The sequence below is a fragment of the Clarias gariepinus genome, chromosome 22, assembly GCF_024256425.1.
Source record: "Clarias gariepinus isolate MV-2021 ecotype Netherlands chromosome 22, CGAR_prim_01v2, whole genome shotgun sequence".
Classification (NCBI taxonomy): Eukaryota; Metazoa; Chordata; class Actinopteri; order Siluriformes; family Clariidae; genus Clarias; species Clarias gariepinus.
In genome coordinates, this window is record NC_071121.1 from 21,780,931 (window position 1) to 21,806,101 (window position 25,171).

At 37.7% G+C, this 25,171-nt stretch overlaps 2 protein-coding genes across 2 annotated transcripts; one reads left to right on the forward strand and one right to left on the reverse strand.

The window, feature by feature from the left end:
• Positions 1 to 118: 118 nt before the first annotated feature.
• Positions 119 to 8,787, reverse strand: gdi1 (GDP dissociation inhibitor 1). Its single transcript, XM_053482484.1, has 11 exons — positions 8,560 to 8,787; positions 6,831 to 6,938; positions 6,596 to 6,695; positions 5,908 to 6,042; positions 5,619 to 5,817; positions 4,818 to 4,949; positions 4,356 to 4,455; positions 3,633 to 3,804; positions 2,882 to 3,026; positions 2,180 to 2,234; positions 119 to 2,092 (listed from the first exon to the last, which is right to left on the reverse strand). The coding sequence occupies exons 1-11, from the start codon at positions 8,602 to 8,604 to the stop codon at positions 1,940 to 1,942; spliced, it is 1,344 nt and encodes a 447-aa protein (XP_053338459.1). The 5' UTR covers positions 8,605 to 8,787; the 3' UTR covers positions 119 to 1,939.
• Positions 8,788 to 10,768: 1,981 nt separating this feature from the next.
• atp6ap1b (ATPase H+ transporting accessory protein 1b) lies at positions 10,769 to 20,074 on the forward strand. Its single transcript, XM_053482992.1, has 10 exons — positions 10,769 to 10,925; positions 12,645 to 12,771; positions 13,286 to 13,360; positions 14,545 to 14,735; positions 14,896 to 14,927; positions 15,019 to 15,104; positions 16,406 to 16,647; positions 16,743 to 16,802; positions 16,911 to 17,139; positions 17,999 to 20,074. Exons 1-10 carry the CDS (start codon positions 10,840 to 10,842, stop codon positions 18,203 to 18,205), a joined length of 1,335 nt encoding a protein of 444 aa, XP_053338967.1. The 5' UTR covers positions 10,769 to 10,839; the 3' UTR covers positions 18,206 to 20,074.
• Positions 20,075 to 25,171: the final 5,097 nt, after the last annotated feature.

A 25,171-nucleotide genomic window follows, 5' to 3' on the forward strand; every position in this document is an offset into this window, starting at 1 on the left:
ATAGGTAATTTGTAAAAACCTATACAGTGTGTGTACAAAATACCCAATTAAATGTGTATTTTTGGAAATGTGGTACCCGAGCCCAGTTTCACTTCCTGAAAGAAACCCATTCCAGACATTCACGTTTTCAGCAATTTATTCACATTTGAATTCGTGTTGTTGTTGTTTTTTTTGTTGTTGTTTCATTCATTGCACAAGACTGCTCAAACACTTGTGATGAAGTCACATCTTAGTCGTCAACTGTTTCACGTTCATATTCCAGTGTTAAGTGTTTAGTTCCATGAGACACGTAAAGGGAAATAAATAAAGTGCAAAATAATATTTAAACAGCTACTAGAGTTCAACAACAACAACAAAAAATAAAAAGACAGTAGATCATTTCAATAAGAGCTACGCACACTGGCAAGATTAATGCTTTTTGATCCAGTTTCCAGTGTTAATGTTATTATTATCATTATTTTTTTGGTCAGTTAATAAGACACATGGAGGAAAAAAGTGTGTGTGTATGTGTGTGTGCTTATAGTAGCATAGTATTTAAACAGCATCATTGTGAGATGAGATGTTCAACAGAACCATTTGCAGTAATGAAAATAAAGGAAGAGAAAGAGAAAAAGAGAGAGAATAACACAAAGAGCACTTTTTGAGAATAAAACATTGGAATAAACCATTTGTGGAGTTTCATCATTTATAAATCACACAAGGAAGAGAGTGATGAAAGCCCAAATCCTTGTGTAATTTAACAATAATCCTAACGTCAAATCGATGTTAAGACTTTACATAATGTTTCCTTTTTTAAGTAGGTATAAATCATTGCTCTGGCTGAGGAAGCATGATGGGGAAAAAAACAATCACTCCAGCACAAGTTCAATCGAAACCAACACGAAGAAGGAAGAGAACACACAACTCCAAGTTCTTAAGACCAGGGTCCAGCCTAGTTTAACAAACCAGAACACCTCACCTAGAAGATATACAAGTGTCAAACCACGAGGGGGAACGATATTTATTAAAGGTAAGATTCACATCACTATGAATCCTATACAAACTGCTGCTGCTGTAGATCCTGAACGCGGCTTCTACGCGGGAAACGGAAACGTCACGGTAATAATGGCTTTTGGACTCCAAATCCTAACTGCATATGTGTCCACGTACCCATCCTCATCCAAGCCGAGCGTGTTCGTAGAGGCTTCAGGTTCAAAGCGAAGTTGTTCAGAAAGGAGGCGAATGAAAGATGCATGCATGCGTGCTGCTAATGTATATCTATGTGTATATATATATATATATATATAAAAGGCAAACCTTCGTCGTGTCCATAACATACGTTCAGCTAGCAAAAGGCTTTTAAACATGATTCTCTGTAAGTTTTAAGAAATCCTCTTTTTAAACGGTTCAGGAACTAAATCTACTAGATTTTTGTGTGTTTACAGCGATTTCACAGGATTTTCTTGTTCCGAAGGGTTAATGGAGTTCATAAAGACACGAGGGCTGCTGTGAAAGGCATCATTCATAAAACCAGAACTACCACCAAATAAATAAGACTCGGATATGTTTCACTTCGGCAAGCCCGGAAATGATGCATACCTTGTTCACGGAAAAAAAAAACAAAAAAAAAACGTAAGACTGCTTTGTGAAGGACGAGCCGAGGGAAGTGTGAGAGCGTAAGGGCGTTGTGCCTCTGTGCTAAAATGTACATAATTTGGGGAAGGAAAAAACAAAACAAAAAAGGAGCCGAGAGCAAAGAGGGAGCAAGGAGCAAGGCAAGTAGAAGGAAACAAACGTATAGGACAGCTGAACTGGTTGCCGATTGCTACAATCCTGCTTAACTAAAAACCAGCATGAAATCATCTACTGATCATCTCAAGCCCAATCATTTCAATCTGTCCCGCTCGCAGCTGTCCTCATCTACTGCCTTCTCCTCCCCTCCATCTCGCCTCCCTCTCCCTCACTGCTCTTCCTCCCCGAAGACGTCGTTCTGTTTGCGCTTCATGTTCTCGAAGTCGAAGTCGCTGCCGGTCATGCGCTTGTAGATGTCCTTGATGTCGTTGCAGGTCGTCTCGAAGTGAGTGGTGGCATCGTAAGACCGCGAGGCGAAAACCTGCAAGACATCAAAACGCCTTATGGATCTGCTACGCTTCTAAATTTCTCACACAGGGTTCGAAAATTTACAAACCCGAGCGCTCACCTGGCTGTCTGAGCCGTCATCTGTGGGTTCGTACAGGTCACTGATTGCCACAAACCTACAGGGTAAAGACACAATGATATACCACAGTAACGTTTATGATAATTGTCAAAGTTGTAAAATTTATACATGTTTAAATATTATGGTTATAATTATAATAATTAATAACTAATAAAGAATTATTCATAGTAATGAACAGAGATGGCAGGAAAAAAAATCACATATCGCGATTAGTTGGTGTGGCGATTCATGCCTCCCTCAACTGACTGCAAAAATGTCTTTTTTTAAATAAGGAGGACCTCCTGATTCAATGTTATCATGATACCTACAGTAGGTGCCAATTCGGTTTTGTTTTACGATTCTATATCAAGATTTTATGAATATTCTGATTCATTCAATACGACAACAATATATATGTGAGCTCCAGAGAAATACGGTGCAAAACAAACAATTTCAGCTAATACATTTGCAATTGGTTAAATTTCTAAACTATGAAACTATTTAACTTAGATTTAATGTTTTTGGAGCATGAAGGCGAAGGCCTTTTTACTTTTCCTAACTCTTTGTAAGACTTCTAAGCTTCTACAAGTTAGTTTAAGATGTTTTAGTGTAATGGTACTTACTCGTCAGAATATATGCCAATTAAAACCCTAATTTAGAATATCCCTGACATATAGAGACATATTGAGTGTGCAGAAAACATACTTTTGGTCAATGGGCTCCAGCAGCTCGAGTGCAGGTTCGATTTCAGCTTCGGGCTCGGCGGTCTCCACAGTGGTGCTCACAATGGCGATGTACTTGCCCTGGGCAGCCACGTTATGGGCATAAGAGATCATACACACGTAGATATCTGTGCAGAAAACAATAAGGGGGCTTTATGTCACACTACATAAATACACTCTGATCAAGTGAAGCTGTTTAGTCACTAAGCAAACAGTCTTCTCAATTTATTTGAACTGTGACCAGCTTGAGATGATGCCACCCTCTAATGGTGACAATGTGTAATTACAATACAAGAACTTCAGATGTATTTGTAAACAATTTAAGTTGTAGCTCTGTGCAGAAGGTGCACTTGAGCAATGCCGATATAGCTTGTCTTTATTTTATATTATAGTTATACAGTAATCCTGGGTGAAGGTGTTCCCTTAGTGGAAAACATAATGATGGTTACAAACTCCAGACACTGGCGACTCCTTATGTAAATGTTATACAAATCGCCACCACATCAATGAGGAGATGCTTGTCATTGCTAAACAAGATGTTTAATTCATACAAGTGCCTTTAAATAAACTGTTACTATAAAAACAAGCTTTAATATAAACCCATGATTTGAACGGGTTGAACTGGGCAATGAGTATAGAACGTCAACTAACACCTTTAACACCTCTAACATTGTTTTTTTTTATAAAATTTTTTAAATGTAGCCAGAGATGCAGGTATTGTGTTCAGCACTGACCTGACTTGCGGTTAACTTGGTTCTGCGGGATGATGATCTGACACGAATTGGCATCGTTAGTGTTCTTTATGGGATGGCTGAGGACGCAGATGACCCGGATCACCTGGCCTGCTTTGCGCACACGGTCCGGGATGTAACTGGGGTCACAGATCAGCTGCTTGCATCGTGCAATCTGATAAGAACAGAAGGAAGATTTAGTTCACCTAGATTAAAACGACAAGAAACAAAAGTTGCTGTGACTTGCTGTGTTCGAGTCAAACCGGGACTCCTGATGAAATTTCTCCTGGGCGGGGCCGTAAACGGGTGACATTTACGGAGGACTTCAAGCACAGTACGGTGATAATACTCTGTTTTACTCAGTAAAACATCTGAACATTTTAAAGACGACGTCATGACAACCGGCATTAATCAAAAGTCCCGGTTTGACTTGAACACCGTCTGTAAATTTAATGTAGTTTTGTATGAATGCTGCTTCAGCTTAAAATGATGAAAATTGTACTCCTTTAGTTGGTCGTGTTTTACGGTCGATGCCATGACTAAATCATAAATATTGGCACCTCTGGACTCTGGAGCAGCGTTCTACTTTCAACTGGTAATCGCCAAGCCATTTCTATTGATGCTGTAATCGATTTATATGCTCATTGATATCAGCTCAATAAATACATTCATGTCAGTAAAAGGCAAACTCAATACTGCACAAGGGAATTTAGCGGTTGCGTTCACCTCTCCTTCAGATTTCACTCCGATCACGTGGCTTCCTTCCATGACGATCTCGTCCACTGGCTTGTTAAGCATGTAGGTTCCTCCATAAATAGCACTTAGCCTGTTAACGCAAACACAGAACGATGGTCTGACACATGCTCACGTGTCATAACTGAAGTACTGAACAACCCAAGTGGTTATGCAATGAAATAATGAAACAAATCCTTTAGAAGTGCTGTAACCATCATAGAACTCGAAATTGACATCTTTCTAACACTTAGTTTGACTTGTAGATGAGTAATTATTTATAATCTCAAGATCTTGTGTTTTAAAGCCGAGGTTCCCTTATGAGTCTGGTTCCTCTTTATGAGGTTACTTCCTCATGTATTTTGTGTGTGTGTGTGTGTGTGTGTGTGTGTGTGATGGAAAATCACTAAACATATGAAACACTCAGTTCACATGCCAGAGCTGTGGTTTGCTCACCTGGCGAAGCCCTGAGGCAGTTCCCCCAGGCCGTACAGAGGGTACAGGTAAGGGCTCTTCCCGTAGCGGGCCAACGATTCGCTGTACAGCTTGATGCGATTAATAGTCTCCAGGCATGGCTGCTCAAGGTAACTGTTGAAGAGAAAATCCCAAAGACTTTCAAGATCTAGAATGATTCGAATGATGCACTGAAATTTACAGTACTGTCTCAAAACTCTTGAGTCACCGCTAATTTCTTTATATTTTGCTTCCAAAGACCCAGACTTTCACATCCTTTAAATTAAATCTTAAGGAATAATTCTCCAGGATTCCTAAAGGACTATTCGCATCGCATTTTCAGTTAAGCCACACAATGACTGATAAACCATTTAAGCATAAAAAGAAAAACATAAAAAAAAAACGTAAGGCATGAAACAGTGAGAAACAGGTGCAGATGATGAGAGATGATCAGGCCAGTCATTAGTATACTGGTGATGCTGAATGCTGATTGGTTGGAACAGACGAGAGGGGAAACGAGGCTGCTGCTGAGATTGTTGCATAAACAACTAATTTATAAATTGTATCTTTAGGCATTTTGCAGTCTGTCAGAGTAAACATTTAACAAGTTAGTTAATTTAATCTACATAACTACATCAAATTTTAATATGAAGAAATGAAAGGTGGCGCACAACTGTTGCGCAGTAATAGAGCGTATAGTTAATTATGCTTATTTCCCCAATAAACTGCCAACCTTAAATCCTATCCATTTCAAAATGTCTATAAGAACGACAGTATTAATAACGTGCTAAAACTCCTTCATACTCGTCTGTTCTGTAGAGGGCCAAGGCGTGTCCGGTAAAATCGATAACATCCTGGCCCAAGTCAAACTTCTTGTACACCTCTCCCATCGTGGTCTGCTTGGGATCGACGCCCTCGAAAGTCTTCGGGTCGTTCTCATCGAAGTTGGCCACGAAGACCAGGAACTTCCGGAAACGTCTCTTCTCAAACATTCCCATTAGATCTGGAGAAAGGGGATGACAGAACATTAATGCGTTGGTGCTGGAGTTTAATCTGGACTCTTTATGTGAGGTGAGATTTAAAGGAAACCTACTGGAGCCCAGGGCTTCGGTCTCTGTCGAGGGGACTTTGTAGATCTTTCCTCCTTTATATACAAAACTTCCTTCCACCACTTTGAAATCCAAGTATCTGGTCACCTCGGTGTACAAGAGCATCTTAACTAGCTGGCCTAACAGACATGAGATAACAGACATGCTTTAGCGCTTATTGACCAAATGTAGTGTGAATAATTCAAAGACAAACTATAAAATATGTAAGAAATAAAGCTAACAGGGTTGCCAGTACAGGAAAATGATCAATAACTGCGTGTTGCGATGTTAACCAACATGAAGCTGAGATACTGGTACTATCCTGAAGTATCCTGTTCCAATTCCAATGATAATTTTCTGTTTATACCAGAGTAATAAGGCAAAGGTTTATAAAAATTTAATTTTCAATGATTATTTTTTAATCCAATTGAAGTTGTGGAACATCCACAAAAATATGTATATCTCAACAATAAGTTTTATATTACGTGAGCTTTCACCATACAGATCCCAGTGCATGCTGTTACTATAGAAACAATACCAGATTTTGTGCATAAGCACACTGAAATTAAACGTGTGTCCTAAACTGCAGCAGGCATTATCGCATCCAACTCGTTCACACTGGGATATACAGTATAAAACATGCATGTATGCCCTTTTAGTTAGTTCTACAGCTAAATATGGATGCTTCATTACCATTGGCCATGAGAAATTTCGGGATGAGGTCGACGTTCCAGTCTCTTCCCCGGCCCATTGACTCTGGGGGGCCGTCTGGAAGCTCAAATCGCTTATAAAGCTGTGAGGGATTAAATAATTAGACAAATAGGTAAATAAATGGGTTATGTGACCTTGTAAATATGTGCCTATGTGTGATTAAACAAAAAAAAAAAAAAAAAAGTAGGCGGAGCAGATGGCGAACGTGTATCCTCACCTCCTCCAGTGGGGTGATGGAGGAACTTTCACCTCCATAATATGGGTTCCGGTCCATGTGCAAAACTTTCTTTCCATTGACTGACATGATGCCAGAAAGAATGCATTCCTACAGAAAACAAGTAGTTATAATATTATTATTATTAATATCATTATCACTATTATCATCCACCATGAGTTCATTTTCCATAGTGCTTGTTCTGTATGTTCGCTGGGGGCCTGGAGCCTATCAGAGGAAACTTGGGGCACAAGGCAGGGGACGGGGTGCCCACCCATTCCATTTACAGCATTTGGCAGACACCCTTATTATTCAGGGTGACTTACATTTTAATCTCATACATCTCAGCAGTTGAGGGTTAAGGGTCCAGCTGAAAGCCCCACAATGGCATCTTGGCTGTGGTAGTTTGAACCTAAAAACTTTAAAAGCCTTTTGTAGGTTTAACATCTTAACCACTGAGCTACCCCAAATAGCTAAGCCGCAGATAGGTCTTTAGTCATCAGACACACTCATACAACAATTCACACACACACTATGGTCAACGTGGAAACAACAATCTGTCTACATTGCATGTCCTTGGACGACAGGGAAAAACGAAATAACCAGATTAATATAAAAATAAATTATATTTTGCTATAATAATAATAATAATAATAATAGTAGTAAATGAATTTACAAAAACAATGCTACAGATAAAATTCTTATTTTACCCCCAAGTAATATATTTTAATTGGAATTTTTGTACGTCGTTTAAATTTAAAGCAATAAATCTTACCAAGATTATGGTTAAATAAATAAATAAATCCTTCATTCTAATTCGTGCATTGCATTCTGGGATGCAGCTCCACCCAGTGCATCTTCATATCACACACACACACACACACACACCAAGCTCAGTGGCAACCAAACAATAAACTTAATTCTGTCTCCATGCATTGCATCTCTATAATAATCACTAATACAGCTGAATATAACAGTAATGCTGCTGTACATGTGCATCATATTCATCTTTTTTTGTTTAATTCTGGGAGTAAACGTGCATTATGGCTGAATCCTAAATGGCTTCTTCCTCCCTACAGGAGAGGAGTACACTAGCTCAGGAGTAAAATAATGCTTTAACACAGAGATTATAGAAATGCGCCAAATTAAAAAAAAAAAATTTAAATACGAGCAACAATTACATGTTTTTGACGCACAAACATGACACCTGATGCCTTCAGGACAGATTTATATTTATTAACACATCAAACAATGTTAACAGATGCACAATAACAAGAATAAATCACATTCGATCAATATAATTACATACAAATAGATAGAAGAATATATCGAGTCACGCCTTATCAACGCCTACAATGATGCAAAAGCTTGCATTTCTTCTCCCATCCGCATTTCGCAAGCCCCGCCCCACGCCTTGCGATTGGCTAATCACCACCTCCTTCAAACAGTCTGCTGATATGAAGTTAACGGGAGCGCAGGAACCCAGAAATACTATCCAATGACCGTGCAGGAGGCGGGGTTTGTCCGAATATCGGTGTGGAATGAAATAACGCCGGTGCTGAGGATGCGTCAGCACCAATAGGCCCTTATTGATTATCGCGCAGCATCGATTTACAAGTAAAAATAAAGAAAAATGAATTAGCAAAATAATAATTTATAAACACATGCTTGCATTGTATACATTATAAAGTATTTCTCTATATATTTATACATATTAATATAAGCTACTCACTGTGAGGCCAGTGCCCAGGACGATCACATCATATTCCTCATCCATGTTGTATTACAGCAACGCTAAAAATCCCTCCGATTTCCAAATGAAGGTGTCAAAACAACGTACAATATACTAGAATTCTTAATTTTTGATGCTTTAATGCAGTCGGCTTGCGTGTTAAGGTGGATTTCTGTCTCACTGTACGGCGCGCGCACGGAGGAGGAGGAGAGCACCAGGGAAGATGGCCCTGACTACAGCACCGCTCCTCCTACAGTCTGACACTTCCGCGTCATGATATAGTGCGCGGGGTGTTTCTTCCCCATCATCGCGCGACATTAATAAATAAATAACTCACTTAAAAAGGATTATGTATTCAAACCTGTATCTGTATTGCAAAAGGGAATGTAATACATCGTAAAGATAGTCTCGAGTTACTTATTTAGTGTTAACCCACAGTTGGGCAGGGTGCACCAGGGATACTCATGATAATAAAGCGGTAAAGAAGTGTATCCTTCCGCCTGCAGCCCTGCTGGAATAGCGGCTTCTGTTAGGGGAGAGTGGCTGATGGCTCAGCTGTGGGTGTGCAGATTACAACAAACAAACCTGTTGCTTATCTTTAAAACCTTGTTTTTCCTGTTGGATATAATAATTTCTTTTATACAGAACCCCTCAGGTGACATTCGGGTGGTGGTGGGGGCAGATCCTTTGGCTTTATACTGTATCAGGTGGGAATTGGAGCTGGGCCTTCTGATGAATAATAAAATTACCTATTTTACAATCAGTGAATATTGTGGAGACATTCATTGGTGTAGTTGTTAGAACTGTGGCCTAATGCCTCCAAGGTTGAGGGTTTAATCTCCTGCCTTGGGTCTGTGTGCATGTAATTTGCATGTTCTCCCCATGCTTGGTTGGTTTCCCCCAACAGTCCAAAGACATGATGTTACTTGCTCTTCCCAAATTGCCCGTACTGTGTGTGTGTGTGTGTGTGTGTGTGTGTGTGCCCTCCGATGGATTGCTTCATGCCCAAAGTCTCCTGTACAGGATAATTATTTTAGAAGATGAATGAATGAATAAATGAATGAATGAATGAACTTCATGGCAACCTACACTATATGGTTGCTTTCTGTAATATAGTGCATTTGGTTACACAAGCAATCATTTACTATTTCCCAGTTTTTAGTTATTATTAGATTTTTGAGACTGTTTTCAATACATGAGTGATGTATTGATGGTATGTCTTTCCTTTCTTGGGGGGGGGGGGGGGGGGAGGTTATATCAGGACTTTTTTTATATGAAACTGTAATATGCAAAAGAAAATGTTGAAATTTTGCACTTTGGTAAAGTGTATACATATATATATATATATATATATAAAGAAAATCTTATTTGAATGAGCAAATAATGATGCCTGTGCTCCAAAATCTAGGAGCACTCACAGAAGAATGAAAAAGGAAAGAAAAAAAGGACTAGGATGAATGAAATAATGAAATCAGGCTTTCTTGTGAGACATCAATTCTCACACCCATCATTGCCTTTGTGATTTGGTCTAGGGCAGTGCTTGCTCGCTGATTAAGGGCCATTGGTTCAAGCTCCAGCATTACCAAACTGCCACTGTTTGGACCCTAAGCAAAAAGGCTTAACTTTGTTCTGTTAAAGGGAGGGAGGGTCCATATCATGACTTTCCTTAAGAGGATGGAATATGCAGACCAAAACCACATTAAAATGTTGAACTGTATTGCAGTGTTGTGTACAAACTTCAAATAAATGCTTATTTTTCTGTTTTGAATGAGCAAATAATCACACCTGTGCTTCACCATCAAGTACAGTAGCATTCACAGATGAGTGGAAAAGAAAAGGAAGGAACTCTGGAATGGGAATGTCCCCAAACCTTTGGCCATATACTGGATCTGCATTTATCCTTAATAATACTTTGTCAGTATAACACTCAAGTTTTCTTTTAAACCCATTAAACCCAAATAACACAATTTCTCAATACACTTTGGTCTTTATTGTGGGTGGATCTCCACTAAGCTTCTTATATATATATATGTATACAGCTCACTTCATGAATATCTCGCCTCAGCAGACGCTCATGTGACCGTCGCTGCGAATTCCAAACGAAACCCGCCCTCTCCATAGGCACACTACAGAGGCCCTGACACAATGGCTTCTCTGTACTAGATAGTGCACAAGCTGCCACAGCGGTTTGAGATCAAGCCCCGGTGTTATGTTGAAGCGTTCACGTGACTTGTTGTGAGGAAGCCGGAAGTTAGTAGTTGAACTGAATGTACCTCTACAATGGCGAAGTTTGGAGTTTTATTAGTGTTTTCTTTATTATGTACCTGCAGGGGACAAGTGCCTTTAATCATGTGGAGCAGCGATGGGTAGGTTTTTGTGTTTAATATTGTTAAGTTAATCTTATTTGAACCAGTTTTGAATCCGAGGCTAGTGTGGTAACTTGGCTGTCAGCATTAGCAGCCACAGTGTCTTAAACATGACTTAATCAGCTATTGTATTAAGATTTTTATTTATCATTGTCACTTTATTATTGTGTCTTGGACTGTTTTAAAGCTAATTTTTTAAAGCTTTATATGCCTGATAAAGTTTTTCTGGACCACATACAGTGGAATGCTACCTCTTTAAATCATCCATGTTTAATCACGTGATAATAAATAGCTTAGTTGTATTTTATTATAGTTTATTTTTGGTCATTTACAGTATTCTTTTCCAAAAAAAAAAAAAAATGCAATTTTAATTAACTTTTTATTTATATGATGTTAGTTTGATATGAGTCATTTAAGTGTGACATATGCAAAAACATTTAATTCAAGCAGGGGCTAATACTTTTTCTTAGCATTATGAGTATGTGTATATATAATTTTCCCCCCTGCAGTAACTAATGCTTACTAAGCTATACAATGACAAGCCATAGTCCTTAAACTACATTAAAATTATATCATGGTAATCTTACTCCCCTTAGTGAAAGACTTGCAAGTTAAAGGACTTGCAATATTGCACAGATCATGTAGAGATGCACCATTTCATTACCCAGAATTGGTGTATATAGTCATAGTGTTCTGAAATGCTATTATAATGTCATTTTAATATTTCCAGTCTGTTTAATTTTATTATCTGAATGTGCATGTTGTTAATTGACACCACACCACACAGACCTTGCACAAAAAGACAGGATGCTGTCTTGGGGTGGGTGATCACTGCCCAATGATCACCTGATGTAAAATGAGAGTGATACCTAGGTTTACCTAGGCTGATTTTATTAGCTTCACGACTGAATTTAAAAAAGGTTGTAAAGCTTTTTAAGTTTTCTCAGTGAAAAACCAAGTGTAAACAATTTAAACATTATTAAAAACTGGACTCGTTTCTAGACTGCACTACATTATATTTCAATATATTTGATTTTACTATATATATTTTTCTATTATTATCTTATTGCCTGTATATTATGTAAATTTAAAAGTTTTTTAATTCTCTTACTGCGCACTAAATTTTCTTTTGAACCTTCTTATGTAATATTGAGGTCAGCAGCACTCATATAATCATTTTACATTTCATATCATACTGTGTATGTGACACATAAAATTTTAATTTGAAAATAACTTACAATATAAGAGTTTAACATAAATTAAATTAAACAAAAATGTACATTTTAATTAAGCAGTACGTATCTCTATTATGTAATTTGCTCTAATAGTTTTTTTTTGCAAACAATTCACTCCAGTCACATGAGATGGACAAGTGTAAATTGTTTAGAGCATTACACTTGTAGGATTGTAATAACGGTGACGTTTTACCACTGCAGGTGCCTCCAAATTCTCTAAAAATCAACTTGACAATGAGCATGATTTTCAGGACAAATCTGCGCTTGTCAGTATAACACTTGCAGTGTTTTGAGACTGGTATAAATGTGTGTTCTGAGTGAGTTTGAGACTGATTCACTTGCAGAGTTTTGAGAAAAAGGCTGATCAGACACTTAATTGCAATAATGCTAACATGTTGTCATATTGATTATTTTTAGGTAAGTATAAAATAAAAATAATATAGTATTGGCAGATGTTTTGTCTAAATGCTGCTTGTTTATGTAGGTACACCTTGCCACCCCTGGATGTACCAACAGCCGGTGAGATTGTCTCAGGTGCGAAGTTGGCATCCTATCTAAAATCAACCTTGACAACTTCGCCACACAACCTGCTGCTGTTTTTACAAGACAAGGTGAGAACCATGATCCTGACTCAGCTCTGTCTGAGTCCATTCAACCTAGTGTGATGCTGAGACACGGTCTCACTTCCTCTTGGAGTTTCCATAGGAAACACCAGAATTGCCACACTTTTTTTTACTAGAGGAACTGGACTGTAACGACTAAGAGTATTACATAACAATGGAAGAATTGAAATAAGGTTAAATTTTCAGGTCTGATTGGTCACAAGGAGTTTATTTAGTTTCTATATTTATATTGGAAATGTGTTTGTTCTAACATGCTGTTGTTTCAATAGTAAGAGCTAATTCCCAAAAAGCATATACAATATAAATAACACTTGTGATTATTTTTATCATGTTAGAAGGAGTCTGCAAGTGTCTACAATTGCCGTCAAAATCTGTTAAACTGAACGATTTGTACACTAATGTGTAAATGATTTTAGAAAAAGGATGCAACATTGAAAGAGCTGTTAAACTTGCAGAGCCTTCGAGTTTTATTAACACTTTAAACGGTTCTTCCTCTGCGCAGTTGAGCATCGATGATTTCACAGCATATGGTGGTGTGTACGGAAACAGGGGCGAAAGTGTGTTCACAAACTTGGAGGTGAGGCTGAATGTTTAAATGTATCATTAAAGTATTTAAACAAACCATTATCTCATATTGTTTTTGAATGTGTTTTAAAGGGATTGTTTTCTTTCACAATGATTATTTATACATTGCTTAGCCAAAAAAAAATCAATCTTAATTTCAGAAGAGTTAAATAATTGGGCTGCATCAAGCAAAGAAAACAACAAAAGATTTGAAATGACTGGAACTGGGTTAAGAACCCTTCAACTCATTATCAAAACCTGGAAGGACAGTGCTAAATTTGATCAACTTTATGAAAAAAATGTGGGCAGAAATAAAATCATGAATGGAGATCACTTAAAGTTTTATAGTTAAAAAAATTTAACCTAAATTTTATGGTTAATAATCAACAGTAAACATAGCTGTATGGATACAGGATTTGGACAGCGGTGCGGCCATAAGAAAACTACTTCTCAGGGAGACAAATCAGGGAAACGACTTTAGATTGGACCTTGGAGCGATGGAGAAAGGTCATTTGATTTGATGAGTTTGTATTGATTCTATACCAGAGTGATGTGTGATAATGCTAAGAAAGGAAATGCATGAAGCAACACACCCATCATGCATAGTACAAGCCTGTGGATGCATTGTCAGGTCTAGGCTCAGTAGGGTTACGTGGCAAACAATAAAAATTTAGTTGATGACCAGAATGCACTTAGTGACCATGGTATCACATCTGAGCAGTTTTTCTTTGCTGATTTCTTTGAAACTGGCATTTTCCGGATTCAAATCATGAAAGTGTTGTTCACGGAACATGAGGATTCATTCCCACACATAATTTCACCACCATACTGTGCAGCGTAATCAAAGCCAAAGGTGGTCAATGAAATTTTGGAGTTTTTTTTTTTTTTTTTTGGGCCGGTCAGTTTGGGTTTGCATTAGGAGTACAGCCAAACAGGATAATTGAAAATTAATTATACTTATATTGTTAATGCCTTGTTCTACAGGTTTAAATTAAATAATTAAAATCAGACATGAAACATGAAGTTGCAATGGTATAATGTGTGCATTCCACCCTTAAGAGGCATTTAAATTATGAAAAGAAATCTGATAAAATAAAATAAATGGGTCTTTTGGACTTGGCCGAGTAACTGCATGCACAATGTTTTAAGAGGCTAAGAGAATTTATTTTCTTCTGTTCATTGTTGTTTGTACTTCAGTCTGCATTGCAGGCATCCAGTCCGTTTGTGCTGCCAGCTCTGGCCTGGACAGCATCCGTCTCTGTGGAGAAAATCTTCCAACAGGAGCTTGGAGTTCCTGCGTTCACCATTGCTCCGTCAGAATTAGGCCAGCTCCAGCTGAACACAGCACAGCCTTCTCTACTCGTCATCAGGCTCCCATACCTCACTGGGTAAGAGCATTTGTGATCAGTTGAGATTTGCTCTAGTATAAAATCTCCCTAACTTACTAACCTCCTTTTGAGAAACAATACAGCCTATTTGTCCATCCATAAAAACAAGTGCAGCTTGTACTGTATATAGTATACTTAATGTTTTTTGTTTGTTTGACAGTTCCCGAACTAAAGAGATTCTTAGAAAAAATGGTCAGTAAATGTGTCTATTATTTAAGTTTGTATAGTTTGTATGTATACATGTGTGTATTGTTTGGATTTATTTATTGCACTCTGTTGGTAGATGAGACAATTGGGAATGTCCTGACAACACTGAAAGCTCAGAGCGTGCCTTACACTGCTGTTTACACCGGCCTGAGCCCGTCTCATGTAAGGCAGCACCACACAAATCGCAAGCATTACAAAACAATCATTCAAATTCAACTACAAGCATTATTATAAACTAATAATAAACTAATTAGCCTTTCAGTTTTAATTGTGGAGTGCTTTAAAAACAAAAAAAAGACCTTGGGCCTTATTTGTCCTTTAGTTAAGTTACCCAAACTAAACTAAAAAGGTTCCCCTGAATTTACAAAAGATTAGGAAAATAAAATGGGAAGGTTGTGTCAGAAAGGGTATCCGGTGTAAAACCTGTGCCAAGCTTGTATGTGCAGACTGGATGGACTGCTGTGCCAACCCCTTGCCCCCTTGGAGCAGCCGAAAGACCAACAACAATCCATGAAAATGATGTAGCTAGTTGATGGGATTCTAACGAATTCTGAATTTCTTGTGTAAACACTGGATTTATGCCTCTGTATCAAGTCTGGGCCGTACAGTAGCTCTCACGTAGGCCCATAACCTGCGGTTCAGTCTACAGCATATACTTATGTAAACCTCCCCAAAAATGTAACTACATGCAGACCACAACAACTGTATAGGGTCCACCTGGAACCATTAAATTTCCATCTTGTCCTTCTATGCTTCCATTCCTCCGTTGAGCTGAAAGTTGTACTGGCCCTCTCCTCTGAGGTCTCCACTCTTTTCTGTTTGCAGTAATTTCAGTAAAAGTAACTGTTGTTCAACATCTACAATATTAGCCACCTAGTGGTTTTGACAGAGGAACTGCAGAGTGAGACACACCTGCCCACAAGTCTAACTGCTTACAACGCCATAGGCCGCGTGTGTAGGCTATGGCATAGGCTCTGCAAAGACTTGACACAGAATTTTAAATCAGTAAAAACTATTTACTCATGAATCCAATTTAATAAATGAGGCTCAGTGTGACAAAGCAGCTTTACAGAAATCTAAATCTGTATTTGTCTAAATCTGGAGTCTGGTGATGAGGAAGACAGCAGAACCTCAAAAGGGAACCCATCCTCTTTAGTCACACCAGATTATGAATCATTACTCAACCAGAAACCCTTCTAAAGTGTGTCCTGGGATGAACACAGCGCTTATCATCTTTAGGATGAGAAAAATACGAATCTACAGTATAACAGTACTATTGTTTTAAATTTATTATGACAAAAGTGATTGAAATGAGGTCCACTTTGCAGTACCTTGTGGTCCTGTCAGTCTGAGTAACCACACTCTCAAACCCTTACTACGGGAGTTATATCATACCCATTTTACTCAATAACACAAGTTTCTTCCCTGTTTATTAGATTCACGCTGTCTTGCTTTGTCTGTAGGTGACTGAGGACACGTCCATGGCTTGGGATTCAGCAGGACGATCGCTGCTGCAGGCTCCAACGGGACCAATAGTGAAACCTCCATTGACTTTTAACAATCTCGATGGAAAGCCTTGTATTCTGCTCTGGGCCGATGAACTAAACGTCAGCAGTAACGGGGTGTCTTTTTTGGACTTGGGTCCTCTAACTTTCAATGGTTCGGTCTCCCTGAATGGTTCTTTCTGTAACGAAACTTTTTCAAAGTGAGCACTTTATCTAGAAGTGAATGTAATCGTATTTAACGTAAAATTAACTCTTTTAGCAAAACATTTACATTGTAATATATTTTTTGTTCCAGGCTTGTCCTGAATTACAACAATCTCTCAAATATCCTGCATGTCCAAAATCTCCAGCTTGTGTGAGTATTCAAATCCTTCCCTGGTGTACTCTCCTGCAAAATTTGTTAAGCAGTTTTTGTGAGGCAAATAAAAACGTGTATATAATAGCGAAATACTTTAACTTCCAGCTTCTTGATGAACAAGATCTTCTTTCCGGTGTCGGCTCGTAACTGGACGGTCATGCAGGAGGTGCAGCTGATTTATGACGGCAAGACGGCCATCTTCAACGCCAGCCGTGGAATTTATTCTCCTGCTGAGTATTCCTTCCACTGCCAGAACGTGAACAGTTTTAATAGCCCCCTACTGGTGCCACGTGACCCGAACAATCCATGGAAAGTTGTCTTCACTGACTTCCAGGTATTTTGGCACTCCACAGCAGCACTGTCCAGTATGTCTTACATGACACATCAGCTCTTAAGATGTGTCAATTATAGCTACAGTACATATTGTAATCAAGGTGCATGCAGAAAAAAAAGGATGGGAATCATCGGGGATAACCTAATACAATATTATCACAATCTCTAGGTGCTGATTCAATTTACATTGTGATTTTGTAAATATCCTCATTTTCCCTTTTTTTTTCTTCAAAATTTTCGTACAATTCAATTCAAACTTTGCAAATAATTAATTTGCTGTGTAAAATTTAGAAACGTGCGCCACCAATAGTGTCGCAGAGGAACAGCAATGTCTCTTCGCAGTCAGTGTGGCGATACATGAATTGCCACACAAATAAATAGCGATCTGTAACCAAATCAGAAACAGAATCTTTTTATCTCTTAACCCTATTTACTTTGTTAAGTATAATTTAATTCCTACCATCCTGCATGCCCTGAGATATTTTAATCTCTTGGTTCTTAAAGAGTGTTTAGAGATTTTTTAATGCCGTTTTTTTGGAAATGTGGAAAGGGACAAAAAGCTGTGCAAATCAGACTAAGGTAGTTATGATTAAAAATGCCAGCATATGTAATGAATGAGCATTTATTATATGATTTGTGATGAACTGTTTAAGTTGTTTGAGCTGTCTAATGAGCATTGTAAGATTTTGGCTCGCTATAAACTAATGTTTATAATCTTAATTACAGTACAGTGCATATTCCCATTGTTATTCACAAGTCTGGAAAACTGTATTCCTTCGTAGAAACATTTAGATTTCTGAGCTTAAAAACCTTCCATGCTAAGAACCTTTCTTAAATAACAAATATCATTTTCAAACCAGATCCAGGGCTTTAACGTGACTGGAAATTTCTCGTACGCCAGCGACTGTGCCAGCTTCTTCACCCCGGGAATCTGGATGGGGCTGCTCACGTCTTTGCTCATGGTTTTGATCCTGACCTACGGCCTGCACATGATTATGCAGCTGCGCACCATGGACCGCTTTGACGATCCTAAAGGCCCGAGCATTTCAGTGCCTCAGACAGAGTAATTCAAAGCCAAAGTATGCCTTAATTTTTTTGTTTCATTTTTACCCTGTTTTGAAACTCATTCCAGAAGTTGTAGAGCTCGCTCGCTCACTATGCAAGGTGTTTATTGTCCTGTAGTCAGCACTCCAGCCTTGTGCTGTTTTTGGTACAGAATCAGATTATGGTAGTTCTTACACTTTTCTTTCACCATTTGTTTCACATAGGTGCAATTTCCCTTCTGATTTAATGTTTCCTGACGCCACAGTACTTCTCGTTAAGTATTCTTTGCACTTCTAGTAGACTGTTTTTTGTTTTTTTTATTCAGCTGTGTTCTTAATAATGTTAGATTGCCATGCTGAAATTGAATGTCTCATACATTGCAAATATTTATTTCATACAGATGTAGTACTTACAAATATGTCATGTGCCAAAAAGCTATCTTTTGGTAAATGCTACTGGAGTGTCTTTTTTATTACCAAAAACAAAAGCCTGTGGTTTAGGCATTAATATCTATACTGTACTATAGTGCTAATTCTTCCCTAAAACTTACCTTTTCACACAACATCCCCAAGGTACAGCTAAGTGAATATGACAATTAAATGCTAGGATTGGATTTGCGTTAAGGTGCTGCCCAAAATACTTAATTGCTAATAAAGGAAATAATTTTTATTTACTTAAAGAACACATCATCCTTTTTTTTTTTTTACCAGCTCGTAGTTATGCAAAATGATAATAAGACAAAAAAGAAATGTTCCAAAAAAAAAAACCAAGCAAATACAATGTCCTCCATCCTGAAAACTTTACCTAATCAGAAAGTTTATAGCTTATTGTTGCCCTCTGATACCCAACACTGACACTGGAGACTCCTTCCCGAAGTGCAAAATACATATTATTTATTTTGCAAGTCCCTGTGTAGCTTGTTTAGTATAGAAGTGATATTAAACAATCTACAACCTATAATGTATGACAACTGTGATGGATGGCACCCAGTCCAGGGTGTACGCCACTTCTTCCTCAAGCCCCCCTGTGATAAGCTTCATGCTTCCTGTGATGCTGTACAGGCTAAACGGTATAGAGTAAGTGAGAATGTATGACAAGTGCGTTAATACAAACGTGATCTTCCTTGCAGCTGACACTGCTGTCAATGCTACTGTTATAGAAAGTTAATCAACACTGAACAGTCAGATTAAAGAAGCCATCAATGCTGTAATCTGCAACAGTTAACAGGAAACTGAATTTAAATGCGATGATTTAAGGTAGCGCTCTTTGTCTCTGCGTGACGTTGAAAAAGGATGTGATCCATATAAGCAGCCTTTTTAGGCATTGTTCAGGGTCTCAAAAATCCTCTCACAGTCCTAATTTGAGGTAATCACGTGTTCATTGTAGTTTAAATGCAGCTGAGAATAGAACTGTTGCCTAAAATGTTTAAAAGTATTTTATTTTACTTTTAAAATGTTGTCCATTTTCAAGTTTTTAGTAAATATTTAAATTGTAAAAACATGAACATTTACCGTCTAGAAATGAATTTGATTTTCTAATTAATACAACATATCTTTGTGATTATTATTACTTTTTTAAATTCATATTATTGTAACTCCAGAGGGCGCTGCCTGTGTCATCACATCTGTTTCATATTTGCTGGATATATAATGTAAAAAGCACATAGCAATAAATTAAAGGTTATATGTATATTTGTGCAACTTAAAGTGCTACCATTATATGAACCTGGACAAAAGAACTATTTTGATGATGAAATACATTTATTTATCAATGAATGTTATCTTGTTTGACATAAATATGGGGAAAAAACTTATATCTTGTATACCATATGATTTCTGTGTCTCAAATACACTGCCTGGCCCAAATAAATGTTGCCATTTCCGAAGAGGAAACTTATTGGGCTGCATTAAGCATAGACGACAACAACTAAGGAGATGGCTTGAAGACATTATCAAAACCTGTAAGGGTAGTGCTAACCCATCAACTTTGCGGAAAAGGTGTGGTCATCAAAAAAGCATGAATGGAGATCACTTAATCACATGGTGAAGTTGCATTAGGACAAAACGTACTGTAGAAATCACAGCTATGTTTTATAGTCAAGTAAGAGCATCTCCATAATCCATACACAAAAATGGTGTGAGTGGTAAACACTCACAGGATTGGGACTAAAAGAAAACCACGTTAGTGAGACTAATCCAAACAAATGCTAGAATTTGGATTAACTGAAAAAGGTTTGTTGAGTTCAGGTTTGGTAAAGTTCACTTTATGTAGCATAAATCACGTTTAATGGTGCAATATATGCACTTAGTAATGGGAAAGATTAAAAATATACAAATTTATAAACCCATAAGGGAAGCATTTCAGGGACAGGTCAAATTTAGTGTTCTTTTGACCTGAGTGTGTAAAAGAAATGATGCAGAAAGTATGTGGTTTGTTGTTGGTTAAATATTATGGAAAGTTTGATAAAGAGTTAGTCAACTGTGAAAGACCTGAACTAAATTAAGGACCTCATACCAACAAAATGTGCCTACTTTCTGAATAATCTAATTAAAACAAGACATCTTATACTGTCTGATGATAAAAATAATAAAGAAAAAATGATTAAAAAGGAGACAAATACATTTTAGTAGTTGAAGATTTTATGCTTGCAACAATACATTTTATAATAAATGAATTTGAACAGAACACAGCAGGATTTAAGCAGTCTTGGGAATTTATAATGTATTAAACTTAACCTATGATATACACTAGTTGTCTTGCTAATGATAACGAAGCTTTCCTGGACGATTATGTGAAACATATGACGTCATTCAATCCACAAATATGTCAATTTAAAGCTTGCATATATATTATGTCTAATTTAAAGGTAAAACATTTACTTCTATTTATTTCTGAGGCTTGATTTCTGAGTTGCAGTGACAGTTTAAGTTGTACAAAAATAAAAATGGCATAATCTTTAGCAAATAATGTTGTTTCTAAAATATGCTTTAAATAGCCCTTATTTAAAGAACCTCTAGTTGCACAGCTTACTGTGGATAGTGCTTTTACTGGATTTTCAAAGCACATTTTTATGCATAATTTATTATAATTTTTTTTTTTTTACATATACAGTACAATTGTGTATTTCTAATCACAATATGTAAGAACAAACAAATTTAAACTTGCAATTAACAATAGTTCATGAAGTTAAAAAGAAAATCTAGATTATTTGTTTATTTTCCAATATTGTCTATTACTCTCGAGGTTAGGCTGTTATGCTGAATATCAGCACGGCTGTGATGCGGCTGTAGGCACAAGGATATATAACATGTGTGCTGATATTCATCACAACAGCATGACCTCTAGTTTGATATTGTCCTAATGCAACAGTTCCACAAACATCATTGATTATCAACATATTAAGATATTTTTATATAACCAGGTGTTTTGCTCCACCATCATTAACTAGCTACTGTCAGAGCTGGCGACCACACCCTGGAATGTGCAGTTTTTTGCTTTATTGGGGGTCTGGGGAACCGGTCAGTATCTGGTGTGACCACCAGAAAATGTGAAAATGTGATGGGCAGGTTTGGTCTTCAGGACAGGAATGTAGAAAGACAGATGGTGGTGGACTTTGCAAAGAGGATGGAAATGGCAGTAGTGAATACTTTCTTCCAGAAGAGGCAGGAACATAGGGTGACATATAAGAGTGGAGGCAGAAGCACTCAGGTGGACTACATCTTGTGTCTACGTTGTAATCTAAAAGAGATTAGTGACTGCAAAGTGTTGGTTACTTTAGGGGTGTAGCCAGACAACACAGAATGGTGGTGTGTAAAATAACACTGGTGGTGAGGAAGGTGAAGAGGACAAAGGCAGAGCAGAGGACAAAGTGGGAGAAAGGAAGAATGTTGTGTAGTCTTCAGGGAGGAGTTGAGACAGGCTATGGGTGGTCAGGAGGTGCTTTCAGTTGACTGGACAACTACAGCCAATGTGATCAGGGAGACAGGTAACTTGGTGTATCATCAGGTAAGGCAAAAGTAGACAAGGAGACTTGGTGGTGGAACGAGGAAGTCCAGGAGTGTATACAGGGAAAGAAGATAGCTAAGAGCATATGAGGACTTGTATGCTAGATTGGATAGTAAGGAGGGAGAAGTGGATCTGTACAGGTTGGCAAGGCAGAGAGATAGAGATGGGAAGCCTGTAAACGAGATAAACGAGAGCCCCCTGAACTGCTCAGATGTATAATGAGATAAAAAAAAAAATTAAGTCGCTTTGGATAAGAGCGTCTGCCAAATGCCTAAATTTAAATTAATTATTTGGACAGTAAGCGAACTATAATGGGTCACGTGTGTTCGGTAGTGAAGAAATGATGAAGTTCTTGACCAGCCCCTTAAAGCACTTCATCACTATTAAGGTGAGGGCTACAGGGCGATAGTCATTAAGAGAAGCAGGAAGGGGTTTCTTTGGGATAGGAACAATGATGGACTCTTTGAAGCATGTGGGGATCACCGACTAAGATAAAGAGAGGTTGAATATCTCTATGAACACAGGTGCTAGCGGGTCTGTGCAGGCTCTGAGGATCCGACCCGAGATGCTGTCTGGTCCTGCTGCTTTCCTGGTGTTCACTCTCCATGAAGGCATCACTAGCGTTTTTAGCTGCAAGCGTACAAAGTGTTCAGCTTGTCTGCCAGAGACACGTCTGTGTTTGTCATTAAGAAAATCAAGCTATGAATGACAAATTATGAAATTAATCTATAATGATAAATTAAGCCAGGTCATACCTTGGATTTCTCTAACCTTGATGAAACATGTGAGAAGGATCATCAGACTGTAGCTTGGGGTCTCCCACCTCATTTGGACCGGTACAATTATTTTCACCGTGATTTCTTCAATTGAATGCTAAAACAGAGATTACAATATTTTTAGTAGTCTAGTTGAGAAAAAAAAATAAACACAAAAATGATTTAAGTTAGTTTTATGGTCTATTAATCTTGACATTAACATGTCATTACACTCTAAGGTTACTTAAAGACCAAGAACATGAGAGGTATACCTATCATTGCAACCTAATTTTTTTGTATCATTGGTTGTTCAACTATAAGAAAAATTACATTAACATTATGTAATTAACATTGATTGTTAAGCTACCTATATCCAATTTTGCCCAGAGGAATTAATGTACCATCAACAAACAAAACAATCTCACTAAACAGCTGAACCTGTTGAAATGATCAGATATTTTGCCACACCCCTGCCAGAAAATAAGTGACTCTTCCTGAAAGAGATATTATAACAAGAGCCAAAATGATGTCATTTGGCTGAAGGCATTTCAATAAAAGGCAGTCGTATTGGCATACTCAAAATATCGTGCGCAATGTTCAGCCAAAGCTACAGTGTCTCTAACACCAACAATCTGCTAATAAAACCAGAACTAGTTTAATTAAGCCATTGGGTTCTTGGAATCATTTGATCATGGGCAATTTCTTTGAAAAATTAAGTGCTATGAACTTTAGTCTGTCTACTAGCCTTTTGTTAATCATTAAGCAATTTTTTGTTTTGCATAGGAAGGTATGAAGTGTGGTCTCTTTAACAGCATAAAATGTTCTTGATAAACAGAGTGAAAATATGAAGAATGCATTGCATTGAAATATCTAAATATTTGTACTGTATGTACTGTAGTAGGTTATTAAATAACCATGTATGCACCAACATCAGAGAACTTTGTGCATTACCCTGGCATTAATGTGTAGTAAGTATTGCCATTTATGGTATTCCTTAATATTATTGTGACTACAAAATATGTTTTTTTGTGTGTTTTCTCTTAATCAAGATTGTTAGCCTTTAAGTGTTCTTCCATCCATCCATCTAGAGACCAATGTAGTCTAACTAAGGACCACGGAGGCCAGTGGTGACTGTTGTATTTAATATAATATTCACACATACACACACACATTAATAGAAGAACCTCTTTATAGCTGGTACTGTGAGGACGAACAAGCCTGAGCTGCCAGTTCTTCTAATGGCAAAGGCAGTTTTCTCAGTGCACCATAGCTATAACTAAACTGCATGCTTCACGTCATTGTCACTTTTAAAACACTGGCCTTCCAGGAACTCCCTAATGGTCCAAACAGGTGGAAATGCCTTGAAGCTCTCTCGGTTCCCAGTGTGCACTCAACTCCCGGAAATCCATCTTTCCCAAAAGTTGGCCACAAGTTATTTATTTATTTTAAAGGATCAGACATTCCACTTGCTAATTGTTTATGGGAATGACTACAGTGGCAACCTCAACTGGGATCTTCATTCACTGACGTGCGGTTGGAATACTGATGTTTGGAAATCAGATTTTTTTTCTACTGACTTTATAACAAAGTCCTAAAATAAACATATAATAAAGTTTGTTTACAAAAATAAATAAAAAAATAAGGTAAAAAAGGTGGCTAAGATTTTTGCACAGCACTGTATATAGCTTGTTTTTTATCAACAAGGTTGGAAAGTGAAGGTCAGCCCATGATGTTATCTTGGGCTGACCTTCATTTTCCAACCATGTTGATAAAAAAAATCTCCTTCCATGTGTTGACTCATTACTGAATGTTTCTAGAGCAGGTGGAGCTGAACTATAACAGCCAGATGGCCATCTTCAATGCCAGCCGTGGGTTCCATTCTCCTGCTGAGTATTAGTGACTGTTAGGTTTAAGTTTAAGAGTGTTTGAACTGTTAAAATGAATTAAAACGAGAAGAATTATTGCTTTTTGTGTGCCCGCCGTACCTCAACACACTGGTCGACTGAACACTTACCGAGAGAGATGGACAAACACACATGCAGTTCTAGTGTCTAAAGATTTCTGTTAATTCTCAGCAAAGAGATCATATTTAAGCTTTTGGCCAGGTGCCCTGTGTCACGTACATCAAAAGAACCAGTCAACCTGTCAGTCATAAGAGAGACCCAGAGACAGACAGATGATAGGAAATACATATGAATTTTAGGGTTAAATAAAAGGGACTCAGCAGAC

Coding starts and splice junctions, on each gene's coding strand:
- gdi1 (XM_053482484.1), bottom strand. CDS start 8,604: ATGGATGAGGAATATGATGTGATCGTCCTGGGCACTGGCCTCACA. Junction 6,939..8,559: donor TCCTGGGCACTGGCCTCACA/GTGAGTAGCTTA, acceptor TGTTTTCTGTAG/GAATGCATTCTTTCTGGCAT. Junction 4,456..4,817: donor CTGCCTCAGGGCTTCGCCAG/GTGAGCAAACCA, acceptor TTGCGTTAACAG/GCTAAGTGCTATTTATGGAG.
- atp6ap1b (XM_053482992.1), top strand. CDS start 10,840: ATGGCGAAGTTTGGAGTTTTATTAGTGTTTTCTTTATTATGTACCTGC. Junction 14,928..15,018: donor AGAGATTCTTAGAAAAAATG/GTCAGTAAATGT, acceptor CTCTGTTGGTAG/ATGAGACAATTGGGAATGTC. Junction 16,803..16,910: donor GTCCAAAATCTCCAGCTTGT/GTGAGTATTCAA, acceptor TTTAACTTCCAG/CTTCTTGATGAACAAGATCT.